The sequence below is a fragment of the Podarcis filfolensis genome (assembly GCF_964270895.1).
Source record: "Podarcis filfolensis genome assembly, chromosome: 14".
In the NCBI taxonomy this organism is placed as follows: Eukaryota; Metazoa; Chordata; class Lepidosauria; order Squamata; family Lacertidae; genus Podarcis; species Podarcis filfolensis.
The window spans coordinates 32,359,031-32,379,035 of record NC_139616.1 but is presented as its reverse complement, the minus strand read 5'-3'; the positions used below and the strand labels follow the sequence as shown (position 1 = coordinate 32,379,035).

Genomic DNA, 20,005 nt, shown 5'->3' with positions numbered 1-20,005 from the left:
CCTGTCTTCCACTGCCTCCCACAGCTTGGTCAAACTCATGTTCATAACTTTGAGAACACTATCCAACCATCTCGTCCTCTGTCATCCCCTTCTTCTTGTGCCCTCCATCTTTCCCAACATCAGGGTCTTTTCCAGGGAGTCTTCTCTTCTCATGAGGTGGCCAAAGTATTGGAGCCTCAGCTTCAGGATCTGTCCTTCCAGTGAGCACTCAGGGCTGATTTCCTTAAGAATGGATAGGTTTGATCGTCTTGCAGTCCATGTGACTCTCAAGAGTCTCCTCCAGCACCGTAATAGTTAGTTGATAGGAAAGTTGAAATCAGAAATCGACTAATTTGGATTGGATGTGTGATAGAATTCTTGTACATATTTTTTATTTAACCTATGTCTGCTGTGGACTGATCTGTAGTATGTGCCAAGGCTGTGCATTCAGCTCACGTGAAGTCTTCACCATACCATGAAAAAAATGCTGCGCCCTAAATCACACCCAGCACTTCCCTCTATGGCTACCCATTGCAGGGCATTTTGTGGGGTGTAAGTTGACCTTCAGGAAAAAAATTGTTTGCTGTGACTGACCTTCCCATCAGAGAGCTTTGAGGAACTCTGAATGGTCCCCAGAACACTTTTCAAAACCACTAGCCATAAACAAACCCTCAGAATCAAAATCAGTGGGTAAAATTTGTTGTCAAGAACCTTGAGCATTTGTTTCCTAGTGAGCTTCAGTAGGTATTTTTTTAATAAACACAAACACACATTTCTGGGGCCCAGATCATCTTTTTGTTGCTGTTTTTAAAGTAAGATATTTTTGTTTATTGTGTAGAGAGATGGTCTGTGGGAGCTGCAAGGGATGACAGATAATCCATAAATTTCCCTTCTCTCCATCACCTCACACACCCTTCATTTGAACTGGGGCATTTTTGATATCCTACCATCTCCCTTGGAATGCATGTCTCATTCCTCTGTTGCCTCTTTGTAAATGCTTCAGATCTACACCTACAGCTCTGGACGTTTAGAAAGTTTGAAGGTTGACTTTCCTCTTGGAGATGGTGTTTTAAATACCCTGACTTTAAAAAAAAGAGTTGCTAGTCATTGCCCTTGTTAATGATTTTATTTGATACTATTAAAGCATAGTTGCAATTCAGGTTTGTTTTTAAATTAAAAAATCAAATCAAATCAATGAGATATATATGTACAGTAGGGTTGGGGAACCTCAAGCCCGGGGCCCAAACACATCCCTTTGGGATTCTCAGTTGGCTCAGGGGACTTACCCCAGGCCACAATCTTCACCAGGCCCTACTTGCACCTTCTCCAGGTAATTTTGCCTAGCTGAAATGTGTCCTTGAGCTGTGTTACTGCCCTTTGCTAGCAGAGACAGATTTAGGGCAGTGTGACTAGTTCTGCCACACTGGGCGCCGAGCCTAGGGGGCGCTGTAGGGCATCACAACTATGACATAGTGATAGAGCAAAATGGAAGGTGAGAGGTAGCAGGCACCAAATTTTGGCCTTGCACAGTGTAATGGTTCTAGGGGTTGCTCGTGCGTAAGTTGCCGCCACTCCTGGCTAGGTTACCTGGTTGAACCCTTTCTGTCTGGACAGCCTCTAGCTTCGTGGCTGTCTCAGTCACTGGCAGAATCCGTCAGTGGGCGTTTCTTGAACTTCTTCCAGCAAAGAAGTTCTTTGACGCCAAGTCTCCTCCTACTCTCCCTGCGCGGAAGTCTTCTGCGCAGGGAGGGTGTGGGCAGCGGAGTACCCGTACTCTCTCCGCTGGTCTCCGGCGAGGAGTCTTGTAGCCTCCTCTCCGATTCCCCCATCTGCCCCCCTTCTCCACTGGTGTTACGCTGATTTCCTTCCCCAGCAGATGGGCTGCCTCTCTCCCTACTGGGACCCTCTCCGGCATTCCTCTGGAGCCTTCCCTCCGCCTCTAGCTCCGATGGCAGTTCCCTGACACACAGGGTATTGCTGAAATTTGAAAGACCAAAGCCTGCCCCTGTTGCTAGGCTAGCAGTTCAAAAGCACGTCAAAGTGCAAGTAGGCAAATAGGTACCGCTCCAGTGGGAAGGTAAACCACATTTCCGTACGCTGCACTGGTTTCACCAGAAGCAGCTTAGTCGTTCTGGCCACATGACCCAGAAAAACTGTCTGAAGACAAATGCTGGCTCCCTCAGCTGTAAAGTGAGATGAGCACGGCAACCCCAGAGTCGTTTGTGACTGGACTTAACTGTCAGGGGTCCTTTACCTTTTTTTAAGGTAGCTTCCTGTAGAGAGGTAAGAGTCATCTGTGCTTCAGTACCCACTGTTGCCTTTGACTCTACTCAGCAATGATATGCAGGTCTGTGGAAGGTTGCCAATGAGGCAATGTGGTGGTGGGGCTGAAAAAATGGTTACAAGGCCCTTTGATAGATGTGGCAGTGGATGTGCCTCTGCTGTAATAGACTTGATGTGAGCCAATAAATGAAAGCTTAGTCAGACAAGATTGAGTCACTGATATTGGGTGGTTCCCTAGACCAGATGAATGGAATGTGACCTCTTCTGAATTGGGTTAGATTCCCTCTGATAGAGCAGCTTGGGTGCACTTCTAGAATGACCCTTTGTTGCTGTTTGAGGCCCAACCAGTCTTGGTGGCATAGTTTCGTCTATCAGCTACAGCTGGTGCACCATCTGGACAGGGATAGCCTAACTTCTGTTGTCTACACTCAGGTGACCTACATGGGGCTGCCTTTGAAGATGATTTGGAAATTGCAGCTCCTGCTGGATTTAGTGGCCAGATTGTTCACTGGGCAGAATAGTCTGACCATATAGCATCAGTTCTGACAGTATTGCTCTGGCTACCAATGTTTCTGGGCTCAATTCCAAGTGCCGATTTTGACCCATGAAGACTTGTACAGCTCAGGACATCATATCACATGAACTGACATGGGCCCCCTGATTGTCATTTGAGGCCCTTCTCTCTCCATGGAGAGACACAATAATGGGTCTTTTCAGTGGTGGCTCCCTGCTTCTGGAATATTCTCCCTAGGAAGATTTCCCTGGTACCATCTTTATCTACATTTAGGCACCAGGCAAAAGCTTTCCTTGTTACCTTAGCTTGTGGCTCTTACATTGAAGGGTTTCAAAAATTTGTGGTCTCTTTTAACGGGGTGGGATTTTTAATACCCGTATTTTATGTGTCTGGATGTGCTTCTTAGATATTTATTGGTTTTGTTTGTATCACTGATGTGACACTAATATTAGCATCACTAACACTAACATCAGTATAGTATATTTTTCGGAAGTTACACTGGGTCACTTTTATGAGGAAAGCAACTTATAAATATGATAAATACTAATAGTTATATAATTGATAGTACAGATGCGTTTACAGGGGTCCATGTCCAAAGTGAGTTTGAAGGGCTTAAAATACCGTATTTTTTGCTCTATAAGACTCATTTTTCCCCTCCTAAAAAGTAAGGGGGAATGTGTGTGTGTCTTATGGAGCGAATGCAGGCTGCGCAGCTATCCCAGAAGCCAGAACAGCAAGAGGGATTGCAGCTTTCGCTGCGCAGCGATCCCTCTTGCTGTTCTGGCTTCTGAGATTCAGAATATTTTTTTTTCTTGTTTTCCTCCTCCAAAAACTAGGTGCGTCTTGTGGTCTGGTGTGTCTTATAGAGCGAAAAATACGGTGATTGTTTTGTTCTGCTTGAAACATTTCTACTGTGCCTTACAATATTTAAAACATCCAAGGTAGCTTACGAATGGAACCTAAAGCAACTATAGCTTTGTAGAAGACATGAGCCAAAGATTTCAGATCCAGTCACAGCTCCTCAGTCTAAAAGGATCAGGTTAGAAGTTTGTCTTATGCAAGTCTATGCATATCTACTCAGCAGCGGTCGTTGGAGCCCATTTGGGGCTGGTGGGGAGACCAACCAGTAGGTGGAGACAAAGCCCGTGACAGGTAGAGCCAATTCATTCTAGGCTAGTCCTAAGCCTCCCCACTGTTGGGCTTCTTCCCCCCCTTTCTTATCCTGCTCTTCCTCTCAAAGGAGCCCAGGGTAGTAAACAGCAAGTGATAAAACAATAAAGCAAATAATAATAATAATAATAATAATAATAATAATAATAATAATAATAAACAATTTAAATGCAGATGCAGACTGAGAAAAGATTTCAACTTAAAAGGGTTGTTGCTGCTGGGTTCTACAAGGAGGTACACTGAGATTGAAGAGGAGGAAGCTGTCATGCTGTGCCACCCCCCCCCCCCTGAACTGGGGGAAAGTAAGAAGCCAGGCAGGCAGGTACAGGCGGGGGCTGGTTGAAGGCAGACTGACGTAGGTGGGGCAGCACCCCTTTTGCCCTTATGGACCAGCTTCCACTGCTACTCAGAAGAAAATTAAATTCATGACAATGGGATTTACTCCCAGGGACGCAGGTGGCGCTGTGGTCTAAACCACAGAGCCTAGGGCTTGCTGATCAGAAGGTCAGCGGTGCAAATCCCCACAACAGCATGAGCTCCTGTTGCTTGGTTCCTGCTCCTGCGGGCTTAGTCATGCTGGCCACATGACCCGGAAGCTGTATGCGGACAAGAAATTGCACGGTGGTGGCGCGGCGGCAGCGGAAGGCCCCATTAGTTAAAGTGGTACCTCAGGTTAAGAACAGTTTCAGGTTAAGAACATAGGGAACCAAGTTACAGTTTGGTTGCAATATTATCAGTTATATGATATGTTTACATTAGATAGAAAAAATGGATTTCTGGACCAAAGTTCACAATTTGAAAAAGAGCTCTTACAAAATAAAGATAAACTTTTGTCTAAAATGTATAAATTTTTATTAGAATGGGAAACAAAAGACGAGCTAGTTAAAGTTTCAGTGACACATTGGGCTATAGTTGTGTGTGAAGACCCCCCAAAACCACCCCCAAATGAAGACACAATAGACACAGATTTTAGTTTAAGGTTTTTGGCATTAAATTTTGGCCACAACTTTATTGATTACAGCATGTGAGTGGTTGCTTAGGCATGGGTTCCAGACTACCTGAACCTGCACGGTGGCAAGAACAGGACTGACACTGGGCACCACCATATGTCAGTAAGGGAAAGCATCTTGGGGGAGCAAGAACTCCTTCGATCTCACAGCTCACCCCAGATGCTCCTAGGGGCTCTGGCATGGCTCTAGCCCCTTAACAGGGTTCGGACAAAAGCAAGGCGAGCCCCTGGATTCCTTTAACAGAATTCCCTAGCAGCAGCAATGGAGGGGCAGGCACAGCCAACCACGTCCCCTCCCCAAAACATTGAACCAAATGCCTAACTGCCAACCTTACAAAGTTGTGATGATTTGCTACATGGTAGGCAAAAACCAAGTGGCACCAGCCAATCAGCCAAATGGCAAAATTTCTACCGGGCCCCTGCTCCAAAACAGACAACCCCCAGACAGGCATAAGAACAACCCTAAATATAGGGAGAGGAGGGTGGGTGATCCGCTGCACGTCACAAGAAAGTGAAACTCTCCAACAACGTGCAGCAGCTTAAGTAGCCCCTCAGGAGCTAATAGCCAACCCAACTGACCAAATTTCTGCCCCAGCAACAGAGGGACAACCAATGGGGTGTTGCAGCCATCCAAACGGTCCCACCCTACAACAGGGAGGCAGTTTCTGGTGATTCCACCGCAACACGTGCCCTCCATGATGGAAGACCCAACATATAGGACACAATATAGATCTTAACCTCTGGGAGAAACTTTGGGAAAGTGACCTGAAATCCACTGCATGTTATTCAGTGAAAGAAAATTATTTGAAAAGATGGTACCTAACTCCAAGTAGGTTGGCTAAACAGAATAAGATATGTGTTGGAAGTGTAAAGAAGCAGAGGGAACCTTTTTTCACATGTGGGTGGACATGTAAAAAGACAAAAGTACAGTGGTACCTCAGGTTAAGTACTTAATTCGTTCCGGAAGTCCGTACTTAACCTGAAACTATTCATAACCCGAAGCACCACTTTAGCTAATGGGGCCTCCCGCTTCTGCCGCGCCGCCGGAGCCCGATTTCTGTTCTTATCCTGAAGCAAAGTTCTTAACCTGAAGCACTATTTCTGGGTTAGAGGAGTCTGTAACCTGAAGCGTATGGAACCTGAAGCGTATGTAACCTGAAGCATATGTAACCCGAGGTACCACTGTATATTGGGAAATGATATATAATGAATTGGGAGAAAAAAAGTTTAAAACTACTTTCCCCCCCAAAAAACAGAGTTCTTTTTGTTAGACAGAAATTCCTAGGTGTCAGAAAAAGGTTATGTATGCAACAACTGCAGCCCGTGTTTTGTTAGCCCCAAAATGGAAAGTGAACAAGGTCCAAACTAAAAAGGATTGGCAACTTAATTTGACAGAATATGCAGAACTTGCAGATTTAACACATAAAATAAGAGAGCAAAAAGAACATATGTTTAAAGAAGATTGGAAAACATTTATTGAATATATTGAAAATAACTGTATGCAGCTGAAAATGCTGGCAGCACTAAGATAAATTCAACAGGGTAAATAATTTTTGACGGGTGGAAAAGTGGGAAAATGATTTGAATAGTTATAGTAAAATATGCAGGAATGTATGATATGTAAAATAAACCATGGAAGGAGAAGGGAAGTCACTGTATATCTCAAAGTTTGTAAAATGTTTATTTTGAAATATAAAATTGAAAACTTAATAGAAATTATTATTTTAAAAAATAGTTCTTATCACTGGATACACCAGAATCTGTTTTTGTCTCTGAATTACATTTGCCATGTGATCATCATGGGAAAAGGTACCATATTGATTACACTTCTAAATCTAATGATGATCAGCAAGGTAGGTAATTGCAATAGTTTTGTGTGTTCAGTGCTAATCTTTATAAAATGTCAAGGAAGACGTTCTGCGCTGCAAACTGGCTGGCTGGCTAGCTAGCTAGCTAAGGAGAGGAGGAGAGTGATGAACAACAAGGAAATACTATTCCAAAGGTTCTATGAAGCAACATTTAATAAAATTCAATTGGTCTGGGAGCCCAAACGGTTTTGACTAAAACTTTGTGAAACCAGCCTATAGTAGAAGTCAACTGAAAGCAGAGAACAGTGAGTTCTCCAGAACAGCAGGAAGTTGATCTGAGAAAGGTCAGTGCTTAGTTGAATCTTTATATACTTGGAGCAAGATGCCTTTCAAATCCCAACTATGCAAATGCGAAAGCAAGCTATTAAATTGAGGGTGAGGAGCCTCAGGGTGGGGATGAATTATACACTGTCTTTGTTCAGTTTCCTCAGTAAAGTGACACCAGATTTTCTTTTTTCCTCTGGACTTTGTTTGTATTACAGGCAACCTCCAATTTGTGCGGGGGTTGCTTTCCTAGCCCCCACATGCATTGACAGAGCGTACATAAGCCCGCCCCGCCCTGTTCTGCCCCCGCCCCCATTCTTCCCTCTTCCGGGTCCAAACTACCCATGCATTAATTGTCACACACCAATTGAAGATGCGCAAAATGGTCGCTGCCCGACTTTAAGTGACTTTGATAACATAGCTATCAGAAATGTGGTGACTGGGAATCAATCATTTATTGTACAGTCACAGACTCATTAAAACAGAGCATACACAGATAATAAAAACATAAGCATTGAAACATACACTTCTTTAAAATACAATGCAATACTAAGGATAAAGCACTCACAAATTCACAATACAAAAGATGAAACATGAAATACAGGTTGCTAAATACATTCTCATTGCAATTTGAATCATGAGACCTTTGAGCAAAGAAGATAAACTTGGCCACTAACTCTGTTGTTACTTTGTTTTTTTGTCAGCCAATAAATATTCCAGGTGCCATTCCACTGTCCTAGTAGGGTCTTTCTTCATAAGGGATGTGGGGCGAGAAGCAAAGTAGTCTATTAGGTTCCTCTGCAGGAATATTACTTAGAAATAAGACACGACTCAAACTTTTGGCTGCTTCTTCTCCCACGGGGACATAAAACAATCATCATATGGGATACTTTGATAACCCCCTTGTGAAAGGTAGAGTTAAATCTGGCCCTAGAAAATGCATGGTGATTTTTGAGGATAGTAAAATTATACAGATATGTAGCATATCCAATAAATTTTAAAATTAAGCCGGTATATGTTTGCAAGCATGTTCTGTGGGCATTGGATATAAAATATTGGCAATCAATATCTTTGATTTGTTGTTCCAGAATAGATTTTACAGCGGCTGGGACTGGAGTTCTGAAGTCTGGATCTTGGTGGTTATGATATCAGTAGGCATGTTAGATCTACTGCCTCTAACCTTTTCGTCTCCCCTTTCACTTTTCAGCTTCATGAGCTCCCATTCTGGATTGATCAGGACCCAGATTTCTCTCCTAAATTTCATTCTGCCACCATGGCTTTCTTTTGGCCTGTCTGCTCATCTTTCTCATATTGTTTACAGGCAACATGTCAATAATCCTTGCAAATTTCAGTCTTTGAAGACCTACCATTTTAACTGTTTTCCCCCTACTCTTAATTCCTTGTAGCTTTCAAGACAGCAGATGAGTTGTGAAAGAGGTCAACTAAGGGTAAGTGTAACAATATGCAAAATCCTTTTGGGCAATTGGTGAATTGTTCCTTGTTACTGGAAAGGACCTCTGTTGAAGAAATGGTTCTGTATTGTGTGTGTATGTGTTTTTAACTCAAGGGTGTATTTAATACATGTAAGGTCCCATGCTTGGCACTGGTCAGAGGTAATCAAGTACGGTATTATAAAGCATAGACTTTGTTTTCAGTTTGATTAAGAGGGAGTATATTATTTCGAGGGTGCGTATTGTGATAGGCAGATTATGTAATGCAACCTTACAAAGGAGAACAAGAACTGATTTCTCATGTTGTGAGAAGGGTGAACTTTGTACAGAATTTAAAATCTTCTAGTGAGAGTCAGGTTGTACTTCTGTTTGGATGACAGCAGGGTCACAAAAGTCTTATTTTATCATCTGCTAAAGCAAACATAAACTCTTCCCATTTTTTATTATTTTTTTGCAAAGGAACCCACTGAGTATCCACTCTACCACTAAATTATAGTTTCTCATCATCTCTGCTGAGGGAGGTCTTGTTGATATCCATTTATTATTTATACATGCCGCAGTGAATATCCGGAATTTGGTTAATGTGACTTCCAGCCTTTACGTGGGGAGACAGGAGACAAGAAAATATTTATTTATTTATCCATTCATTCACTCTATTATTTACTTATCACACACATTTACCACCAGGCTTTTAACTTTTAATTATCTGTGGCCTTCTTCTGCGTTTGGAATCATTTATTCCTACCTTTTAAACATGAGAATTTTAGATTTTTTCCCCCTGATTTGTTCTATGCTGGTTTAAATGCATGTGTTGTTTGTTTATTGTTATAAATCACTTTGAGTTATTTTGTAATAATAATAAAAAGTGACTAATAAGATAACAATATAATAATGCGGACTGCTCTCATGGGGAAGGAAGAGCCCTCCTGAACCAGAAGCTGTTTCCCCCAACTCCCCTCCCATTTCTGAACTTCTCTTAATGTATGCTGTTATTTTTCTTACTTGCTCTCTTAGAAATATATTTTGCTTCTTCTTTGCCCCCCATGTTTTTCTGGTGTTGCCACTGGCTGTACTGTGTGTATATGTGTGTCTGTGTGTGTGTGTGTGTTGTTGGGGTCATCTTACCATTGACTCTACCTCCTTGGTCAGCATCATTCTCCCATTCCAAGAGCAAGGCATATAAATGCAATGGCTGTATCCAATGCTAGCTGTACTCAGACCCATGAAAATTACTAGATATGCCTAACATGGGTTCATAAATTCCAGAGGTCTATTCTGAGTATAATTTGGTTGTATACATCCCCATGCTTTGAACAGGGAGGCAGGCAATCTCCCCCACTTGCTATTTCACTCATGTTTGCTAGCAACAATTCTTGGTGAAGGCTTCCTTTCGCAAATGTAATTCCACCTGTATTGTGCTCTGCCAGGCTGGACCGAGAGTCAGGTAATAAAAGGCAAAGATTTTCAGATGAAGACCAGCTAAAAAAGAGCCTTGTTGAGATTCCTCCTTTGAATAAGCCCTTCCCTTTCATCTATACCCTGAGCTCCCTTCTTCCTATTATACTCACCCCGACTGCAAGTGATGTTATTCCAAATCACCCTCTCCCCACTTCCATTTTATATCTTCTGCATCTAGTCCCAAGATGTGCTTTAAAAAAACATTTCTCGCTGGCATGTTTTATTTCCCCCCATCCTCTGAATCTCATCTTGTTTCCTTGTTTTATGGAGGGGTCTTGTGGCACTGAATTCAATGCCCTATGCTGCAGCACCTAGAAAATGCTGGAGGAAACACACAATTTCTCTTTCTCTCTCTCTCTCTCTCTCTCTCTCTCTCTCTCTCTCTCTCTCTGTGTGTGTGTGTGTGTGTGTGTGTGGCGGCAGTGGTTGTTGTTGTGTGTTCTTCCTATTTCATTTCACATTGTGGCTGAGGATGGCGGGGGGGGGGAGCCCAGACTTTGAAACATGAATCATACCCGCTTATTTAAGGCTGTGAAGCAGCTTAGGATCACAGCCTTAGGTAGAAATAAGCTGTAATTCATAAAGCTATAAAAAGCACAATGACAGCCCCAGAAGCCTGTCTTCAGCTTGTGTTTCGACTCCCTGAAAGGCTGAGACTTTTTAACCAAAAGCCTTGGCTTTGTCACAGCTGTAATGTTCTTGTTTAAAATGATGAAAAAACTTCGCTTGGGTCTATGGATTTGGATTGTTGGTCTATCTAGACAAGTTCCATCTGCCTCAACTTGCACCAGCTCCCAAGATTTCAGGCTGAGGTATGGCCTCAGCCCAAGTACTCATGAGATCCTGTAACTATGATATGGAGGGGAAGTGAATTCAGCCTGAGGGCACCATTTCCTTTTGGGCAACCTTCTGAAGCCTATATGCTGGAGGGTGTGGTGGCAGAAGCAAAAGAGGGCAGAGCAAAAACTGTAACGTTGACTTTTGGGCAGGAAAAATAATTCCTACATATATTTACATACCCTTCTATATTCTGCACAAGAATGCTCTCTCGCCCTGTGATATCCAGCAAGTGGTATTCATAAGCCTTGCCTGCAGCCGTGGAGGCAGAGCTTTAGCCATCACGGCTTGTAGCCATCAATGGACTTCTCCATAAATTTGACTAATCCTTTTTTAAAGCCATCCAAGTTGGTGGCCATCACTGCCCCCTATGGGAGTGAGTTCCGTAGATAAACTATGTGCTGTGTAAATAAGTACTTTCTTTTGTGTGTCTTCCAACATTCATGGTTTGATCCAGCGGGGTTCTTAGGAGAGCTGAGATTAGCTGAGGCATTTTGTGGAGTGTGCAGTCACTCACTGCCCTTGTGAGTTGGAAGTGTGTGAAACAATCCCTATCTGCACTCCACACCTTTAGGTGTACATGTTTAACTATAATGTGTGATGGCCCCTGAGAATTCCCATTCTTGAATATTTTCATTTGTTCCAGGATTCCAGTCTCCCCCCCCCCCCAAAAAAAAAACCAGCATCTCAGCCCAGTAATTTATTAATTGGCTGGTGTTAGGGTCAGTTTATCATTTGTTTTCATCAATGGGTGCTGAGCATTCATCAAACTGCCACAGAGAATTTTTTGTTCAAAACAAAAATCCATCTTTGTTAGGCGACCACAGCTGATAAAAATCCTCTTCTTCCTCAGCATCTGTTTATGGCTTTCCCTACTTTTGCAGCAGTAGTAGGAAGCAGTAATGATAATAATAAATTGCACATTTCTATAAGTCTTTCTCTTTTTTGTAGTAGTAGCACTACAAATGATAATACTAATTAATAATAGTAAACATGTGGCTTTTGTGGTAGTAGGAATTAATAAATACTACTACTGATGATGATGATGATGATGATGTATCTATATGTGTTTGTTTTTTTCTCTTTGTTGTTTTAACTCCCTCTTTTCCAAGTATCTGCTAGCATAGCAATTGCATCTGCAGAACCCCAAGAAACACTGGAGGTTTCCCATAGCTCTTATTTTTCTACATCCTCGAGTTTCCATCACTGGCTCCTTCCAGTAAATAATAAATGGCACATTACCAGCACAGGGTACTGTGATCAAAACTGGGCCATCAGAGTTGATGTAAAGTGCAGATCACGGTGTTCGTATTTCTGTGCTTGGATATTGTAAGGGCACATACAAAACACTGCACAACATGAAGAGGAACAGAGGAAAATCTTGACATTTCCAGATAAGTATTCATCTGCTGCTCTCCGGCTGCAGACCCAAAGCTGTAAGATTGTCACAAGTGTAAGATTAAGATGTGGCAAAACAGGGGTGTGAAATTAGTTACATTCTCTGTACCCCACCCAAATGGCAAGCTTTTTCCAGTTCTACTTTTGGAAAAGAGAAGGAACATTGATGTCCCAGAGATGGATGACAGAAATAATAATAGGTGATATAATAATACAGTGGTACCTCGGGTTAAGTACTTAATTCGTTCCGGAGGTCCGTTCTTAACCTGAAACTGTTCTTAACCTGAAGCACCACTTTAGCTAATGGGGCCTCCCGCTGCCGCCACACGATTTCTGTTCTCATCCTGAAGCAAAGTTCTTAACCCGAGGTAATATTTCTGGGTTAGCGGAGTCTGTAACCTGAAGCGTATGTAACCTGAAGCGTATGTAACCCAAGGTACTACTGTAATAATAATAATAATAATAATAATAATAATAATAATAATAATAGGTGCTCTGGGGAGACATCTGTGTCTGTTTACATTTTGGCAGAATGTCCTAAACCCTGTATTAAAGGCAGGAGTCAAAGTACATTTGGGGAACTGCAGAGAACCGTGATGGAAGTGCAGCCATGTTCCCTGGCTTCAAACTGCACGATTAGCACATTTTCATCGGCTCTCTGAAACAGATGATTAAAGCACATAGATCTCAGTCTCTCGACCCTCTCTCTACGTCAAGGTAGGTCTGCAGCTATATTTAAAGCAGGGAAGCTTTACTCAGCAGTATCTTGACTCTGTTATGCTAATTCTCTCTCCCCCCCCCTCACCCCACATAAAATAACTGTTTCTAAAATAATCTTTTAAAAAGTGTTTTGCTTGCCAATCCATCCTCTTAACTGCATCAGTGAATAAATGGCAGCGGAATTGGCAATGTGAGCATTAGCATAGGAAACAAAGCCAAGGATTTATTTATTTATTTAATGCTGGGAAGTAAGAGCAGCTGTATTAAGTCTGATCACATTTGGGTTCATTTGTTAGCTCCAGAAGCTAGTTCTGGAGGAAACATTCCCGAGCCCCTGGAGCTCCTAAGGTCCATGACTTGAGCTGAAAGCTGGAGCACCGATCAGCACGGCTCCCATTGCTTACACCAGGCCTGGTCAACACTGAAGCTTTACTGCAAGACAATCTCAAGGGCTGATGTTACACGCTGCTGTTCCTTTCTCTGCCTGAAGAGGGGGCCATAGCACGAACAGTAATTCCACAATAGCCCATTAGGTCCCTGCCACAGCTGGGGCGGGGCGGGGGGGAGGGACAGCACAGAGATCCTTGAGTAGTTTTATCTACACTGTGGCTCTGTGGGTTAAACCACAGAGCCTAGGACTTGCCGATCAGAAGGTCGGCGGTTCGAATCCCCGTGACGGGGTGAGCTCCCATTGCTCGGTCCCTGCTCCTGCCAACCTAGCAGTTCGAAAGCACGTCAAAGTGCATGTAGATAAATAGGTACCGCTCCTAGCAGCAAGGTAAATGGCGTTTCCGTGCGCTGCTCTGGTTCGCCAGAAGCGGCTTAGTCATGCTGGCCACATGACCCAGAAGCTGTACGCCGGCTCCCTCGGCCAATAAAGCTAGATGAGCGCCGCAACCCCAGAGTTGGTCACGACTGGACCTAATGATCAGGGGTCCCTTTACCTTTACCTAGTTGAGAGCCATGTGTGTTTCAACATAGAACACTCTCAATGATGTAGAAAAAAGGTGCTCATTTCTAACTATAAATTGATAATTATGGGTTGCATCTAATTTTCATCTTATACAGAGTAGACCTGTTGGAATCAATGGACATGGCTAACTTTGATATACTCATTTCAATGGGTCTACATCGAGTAAAATGTTAGTTAGATGCACTGCAATAAAAAAGTCAATGTATTGGCCAATTGCCGCATAAAGTATATCCAAGCGATATGCAAACTTTTAGGAACAATAAGCATAACTGAAAAACAGAAAAAGAACCATATGCTAGAATAATATTTTTTTTTAAAAAATGAACAGTGCATAAGGATAAAACAATGCAGGAAAAACAAACCAAATAAAACAGCAGGGAAAAAATACAGTATTGTCAACCAACAGCACAATGGCTGGGGAAAGCCTTTACTTGGAGCCAGAAAGGTGACATTGATGGTGCCCGGTGGACCTCTCTGGAAAGAGCATAGTATGTGTGGGGAGCCACTGCTGAAAAGGCCCTGTCCTTTATCATTGCCTTCTGAACCTCGCTCGGGAAGGGCACCGGCAGAAAGACCTCAGGAGAAGATGGAAGGGGCCAGAGTCTGAGCAGGTAAACACTGAAGTGGTGCTCCCAAAGGTGCAAATGGGTGAAGGGAGGAAGACCCTCCCCAAAGACTCCCACTTTCCTCCTTGCAGCCTCTTTCCCAGAGTGCTTATCTCTCAGCTTACTTCCAGTGTTGGAGCTTGCTTTACTGAGAAGAAAAGTATACAGGAAGGAAATATATAAGGGGCTCTGTGTGTGTATCTGTGAGGAGGATGAGTGGAAGGGATAGATGTCTCTGTCAATTCTGGTGACCCTCTGTTTTTCATGTTGAGTTCAGTTTGCTCTAGTTCTGCATATCTTTGTCTTTAGAAATAAAAATAGGTCTACATAAAAATTCAAATACATTTAGATGCACATTTTTCTTAGTATATTTTGTATGTAATTTTGCCCAATATATGCATTTTTTTCAAATTATTTTCAGGTAATAGAATACATTTTTGTATGTTTCTCTCTCTCTCTCTCTCTCTCACACACGTTCTTTTCACTAATATATACATTCTTATACACATTATTCAGTTGGAGAACTGTATTGTAAAACATGGAGAAGTGCAGATTTTGAAGGGAAGTTATGTTTAGGTTTGTGTATTGATTTGAGAAGTGCAAATTTTGTAAATATGCCTTAAAATGCAAACAAGGAAATTTTATCTCCCTTTGGGGTAGTTGTGCACACCTACTACCTGTGTGTGGTTTGTTTGTTTTTAATAAAAAATATTATAATTATTTCATTACATTTATATCCCACCCCTTTCTCCAAGGAACTCAAGGTCATGTACCTGGTTCACCCTTTTCATGTTTTATCATCAAAATAACCCTGTGAGGTAAGTTAGGCTAAGAAGTAGTGCATGGCCCAAGGTCCACCAGTGGGTTCAGGGCTGGATTTAGGTTTGATGAGGCCCTAAGCTACTGAAGGTAATGGGGCCCTTTATATGTCCAGCTGTCCTTTTTCAACAACAAATTGTTGCTGTTTTTTGTGTTGAATATACACTATATGGTAATTTATGGACCATAATATTTTAGGGAGCAGGCAGGGCCCATTACTTACATCATAGGAGCCTACACAACACAAAACACTGTTGCTGTATGTAGGTTTTATTTTATTTGTTTTTTAATCTTATATTTTGGAAATGTACATCCAGGTTTTTTTTCTTTGTTTTTTTGCCCCCCCCCCCAAGAGAGTGGGGCCCTAAGCTATAGCTTGTTTAGCTTATATGTAAATCCGGCACTCAGTGGGTTTCATAAATGAGTGGAAAGAAATGAATTTTTTTGAAAGAGCTGGAAGAAAATATTTTGAATTCTTGGATGCAGAAAGTTTTTCCTCATAAAAAGCAATGTCTTTTGTAGTTTTAACTCTCTTGCTCTGTTGCCATAACAATGGTGGTGATCAGTGGCCAGCAGGCTGCCAATTCAAAACACGCCCCCCGCCCCCATAAAAATACCATGACGTAGTGTCTTTTTTTCCAGTGGCATTGTTGGAACTTGAACAAATTTCAGCAAACCAATTATGAGGGAGAGTTATCTTTTGCACAATGGTGCGTTTTTGCAAGATACGGTGCGGGAAATGCTCCATGCCCACCAGAATACGGGGTGTGAAATGGATCTTCAAAAGAGAGGAGAGGTCCCCAGCAGGCTTTTGTCACTTGGCATGCCTTCCTTTGTTTGCTGCTATGTCAAGATGGAAGGAAAAGAAGTTTCCTGTGTCAAGTTAACTTTGCGGATACATCTTCAGCCAGGCACATGACAACAACTGGTTTGCTAAGTGTGGGCTGGAGGGAGGCGAGCCCATTAAAAGCGAAATAACAGCCTAAAGGAGTTGGCAATGAAACTTCCCCGAATCCCTGTGCATCGCCCTTAACATCTTCACTCATTCACTGGACTAGGAGGGCTCCCCTGGCATGTGATTGAAAGACAGCTCATGCTTGGAAACTCGCCTTTCTCAGAGGGAAACGGTGGATGAAAACAAAATACTTGTTAGGTCAAGGAAACAAGAGGAACTGGAGAACAGCCCTGTCTTTCAGTGGAGACACTAATGATGTCCCACTGTAGAATGTCTACAGAATGCTCTTTGTGAAGACATGATGGAATGCATGGGCATTCCACGCATGCCGTGCTTGGCTTGGACCTCAAGACAAATCTCTTTGAAAATGTGTTGTGCTTTTCGTATTTTAAAAAGTTAGCATTTCTACCAAGATATAAAAAGCCATCATATACTGCCTGAACAATAAGAAAGCAGCTGGTTTTAGACAAATCAACGGAGGCACTTCTTCACTTCACATGATATGTAACCCACCTATGGATTTAATTGCCCCTGAGAGATGCAATCTTGCCACGTATACCCAAAGTAGGACCTGCAGCAGAAAGTTGAAGCATGTGCTGGTTTTATAGGAGGGAAATTCAGGTTTCTGCTGGTCCAGCCACACCCTCACCTGTATTGTTCCTATATTTATGTTTATTATATTCATTAGTAAAAAAAGGAAATATACAGATATCAGTAAATGTGAGAAAGATACTATTGTCCAGAGTAGAAAGCAAAATCATATATAAAAAAGACGCAAACATCTATCAAAGAATAAAAGTATAATTTAAATAAAAATCATGTGATATTTTACCATGATCTACCAGGTAAGTATATCTGCAGGTGTTCTGACACTGAATCCAAAATATTAACAAGACCTTCATTTAACATCAGTTTTGTTCATTTACAGAAGAGGAAAAATGTTCAGATCAACCAAACCCATTTATATGGTGGCAGTGGAGGTTATCCATGTTCCTCCATATTTCTGTATGTTATGAAGTCATATCACACAGAAATACATTTATCAGTCTTATTTTGGTGCCTCAAAACTCCTCAAAACAGGTCAATTTTCCCAAATTGGGCCATATTCCAAGCCAAATTGTACACCAGGACACTACAGAGGCACGAGTTACATCTCTTCCATGTCAAGCGATGCTACTGTTTTTGGCTTGCAATAATTGACTAATAAGAACTTCACTATTCCCTCCTTCACATTAAGCTTAAGCATAAAAAGGAAAAAAAGGCCTGCTAGATCAGGCCAGTGGACCATCATAGCTCAGCATCCTTTTCTGCCAGCTGCCAACCGGATGCCTCTCCAAGTAGGACCTGAGCACACAGCAGCTTTTCCCACTTACACTTCCCTGCAACTGGTACCCAAGGGCTTTTAAGAAGCAACTCAGCCTCAGGCTGAAAATGGTTCTCCATCTTTGCTTCAGAACTTGGTTGGAACTCTTTTCTGAACATTCCTTCCCAACTTTCCAAGTCGAGAAATCTTTCTTCTCCCCCCCACCCCCCCAGTTTGCCCACACCTCCTTGCTTTTGTTTCATTTCCCCTCAGCTGCCCAAGCACTGTAAAAGGTAAAACGGGAAACTAATTATATAGGCTAGAATCGATTAACACAGACAAAAACAGAGCTGACATGAAGTGGCCAGGGTGTTCATGAGCCAGTGAGCAGCAGTGGGGTTCGACGGCTGTTTTAAAGCTTGGTTGACATCAATTCTCCTTAAAGTACTCTTCTGGAATATCCTTCACAGAGGTGGCTGGACTGGGCATCAAAAGAACTCTTTCCAAAACAAATGAAGCCATTTGCAGTATTTTGGCGCTGACCTCCAAGCAGTATCCCACAATGGCCTCTTATTCAAATCGGCTCAAAAGGAACAAAATAGATCTTTACAGCCAGCCCACCAGGGAAACCTGCAAATTAAGCTGCAGTTAGAACTGCAGTTTTTTATTCTCTCTGCCCCCCCCCACTCCCCACTATAATTCCAAACCCATATTGAGCAGCTCTGCAACAGGGGCTCTGTGCTTTGAGTAACAGGCCCAATCACCAGTGACTAAATAGATTGCCGGAATAATTGTTTGACTTGTCCCAACTAGGGATAAGGGAGAAATTCAAGGCTGATTAATTTGGAAAGTGCAAACTAATTCAGGAAAGTTGCAAACAAAGTAGGCTTGCATTAAAATTAAAACATAAGGTACTTTGTTTGTTCATTGCAAAACAACACAAGAACTGAAACACAGCTAGCTTTGTATTTTATTTGTATTTATTTTATTAGATTTATATACCACCCTTCTCAAATCAATACACAAACCTAAACATAACTTCCCTTCAAAATCAGCACTTCTCCATGTTTTACAATGCAGTTCTCCAACTGAATAATGTGTATAAAAATGTATATATTAGTGAAAAGAACGTGTGTGTGTGTGTGTGTGAGAGAGAGAGAGAGAGAGAGAGAGAGCGCGCAAGAGAAACATACAAAAATCACTAGATCATACAAAAAACATACAAAAATCACTGAGATCACTAGATCTCAGGGAGGCTGAAATATGTACTTTTTGGATTCTACAATACAATTTTCCAGTATTAGGAAAGTTTTAGGGTTTGTATGTATAAGTGTTGTATGTATAACATACAAAATTGCATTATATTGGATTGGCAGAAATTGCTTGGAAAGCGCTGCATATTATGCAAAATTGCATTAAAATGTGTATGTTAGGAGAAAGGTGCATGATAGTTTTTTGTGAAGCTTTTTGATGGCAGACTGATTAAAAAATATAACAAACGCAACTTAAGTTTGGAAAGAAGAAAAACTGTGACAAATTACATTTTTGTCCATCTCTCCAACTCCCACAACCATTTATCCAGCTTCCTTTATGGAACCAAATTAGACCTCTTGCTTCCCACCCCTCTTCCAATGATCTGACTGAATTTCATATCCCTTGCCAATGGCAACTGGTCTCTCAGTCATGAGTCAATGGTTTGGATCACACTGTTCCATCTTTCCCAACCTGGGTTCCTCCCCGGCTCCCTACAATTGTGTCACAAATGTAAATACTACAGCTTGCAGAAACTCTTAGCTCGGTGCATGCTAGCAAACTTGATTGTCCACTCAGCAAGTTAATAGAAAGTGAAACAAAGCAACCTGAAAAATGTGGAATTCAGCTGAGCGTGACAGTAGATGAGTAAGGTAATTGAGGTTTAATGGTATTTGTACTTATTGAGAATCTACAGTTGGACCATATGGTTACCACTGATGTTTGTCAAACTCTTCTCAGGACCTACTGTTGAGGACCTATGCTACTTACAGGGAGCTCTTGCCTGCCCCCCATACGCGCGCCCCCCAAAAAAACTTTAATTCATTTCTGATAGAAAACATCCAGTATATTGGTCTCTGTCACATACCTGAGGGTGGGCTGTGTGTTTGGAGGCCTGGTCCCCAAAGAAGGGCAAATAAAATAGCTCCCCCCCTTTCCTTTCCAGACGTCTTTCTGACTATGCTTATCCTTGAACCTTAAAACATAACAGTGGGAAATGTACTGATGTCTTAATTTCTAATTAATGGTTAGAGATCACATGTTGGAATGTTTCCCCTTATTTTGTTGTTCTCTCTCTCTCTCTCTCTCCCCCCCCCCCCGCATGAATAAAGCTAACATATCAGGAATATGAATAGCTTAGACCTCTT

At 42.1% G+C, this 20,005-nt stretch overlaps 1 protein-coding gene across 32 annotated transcripts in view; it reads left to right on the top strand.

Annotated features, from left to right (window-relative positions):
• Positions 1-20,005, top strand: part of RBFOX1 (RNA binding fox-1 homolog 1) — a 1,446,067-nt gene that overhangs the window by 956,281 nt on the left and 469,781 nt on the right. For 28 of the 32 annotated variants that reach the window (XM_083585208.1, XM_083585181.1, XM_083585184.1 and 25 more), the window contains one exon: positions 8,494-8,535. The exons of the other annotated variants lie outside the window; for them this stretch is intronic. In XM_083585208.1, the coding sequence (XP_083441334.1) occupies positions 8,494-8,535 (42 nt within the window). The remainder of the gene's footprint in view (positions 1-8,493; positions 8,536-20,005) is intronic. 32 annotated transcript variants of the gene reach the window in all.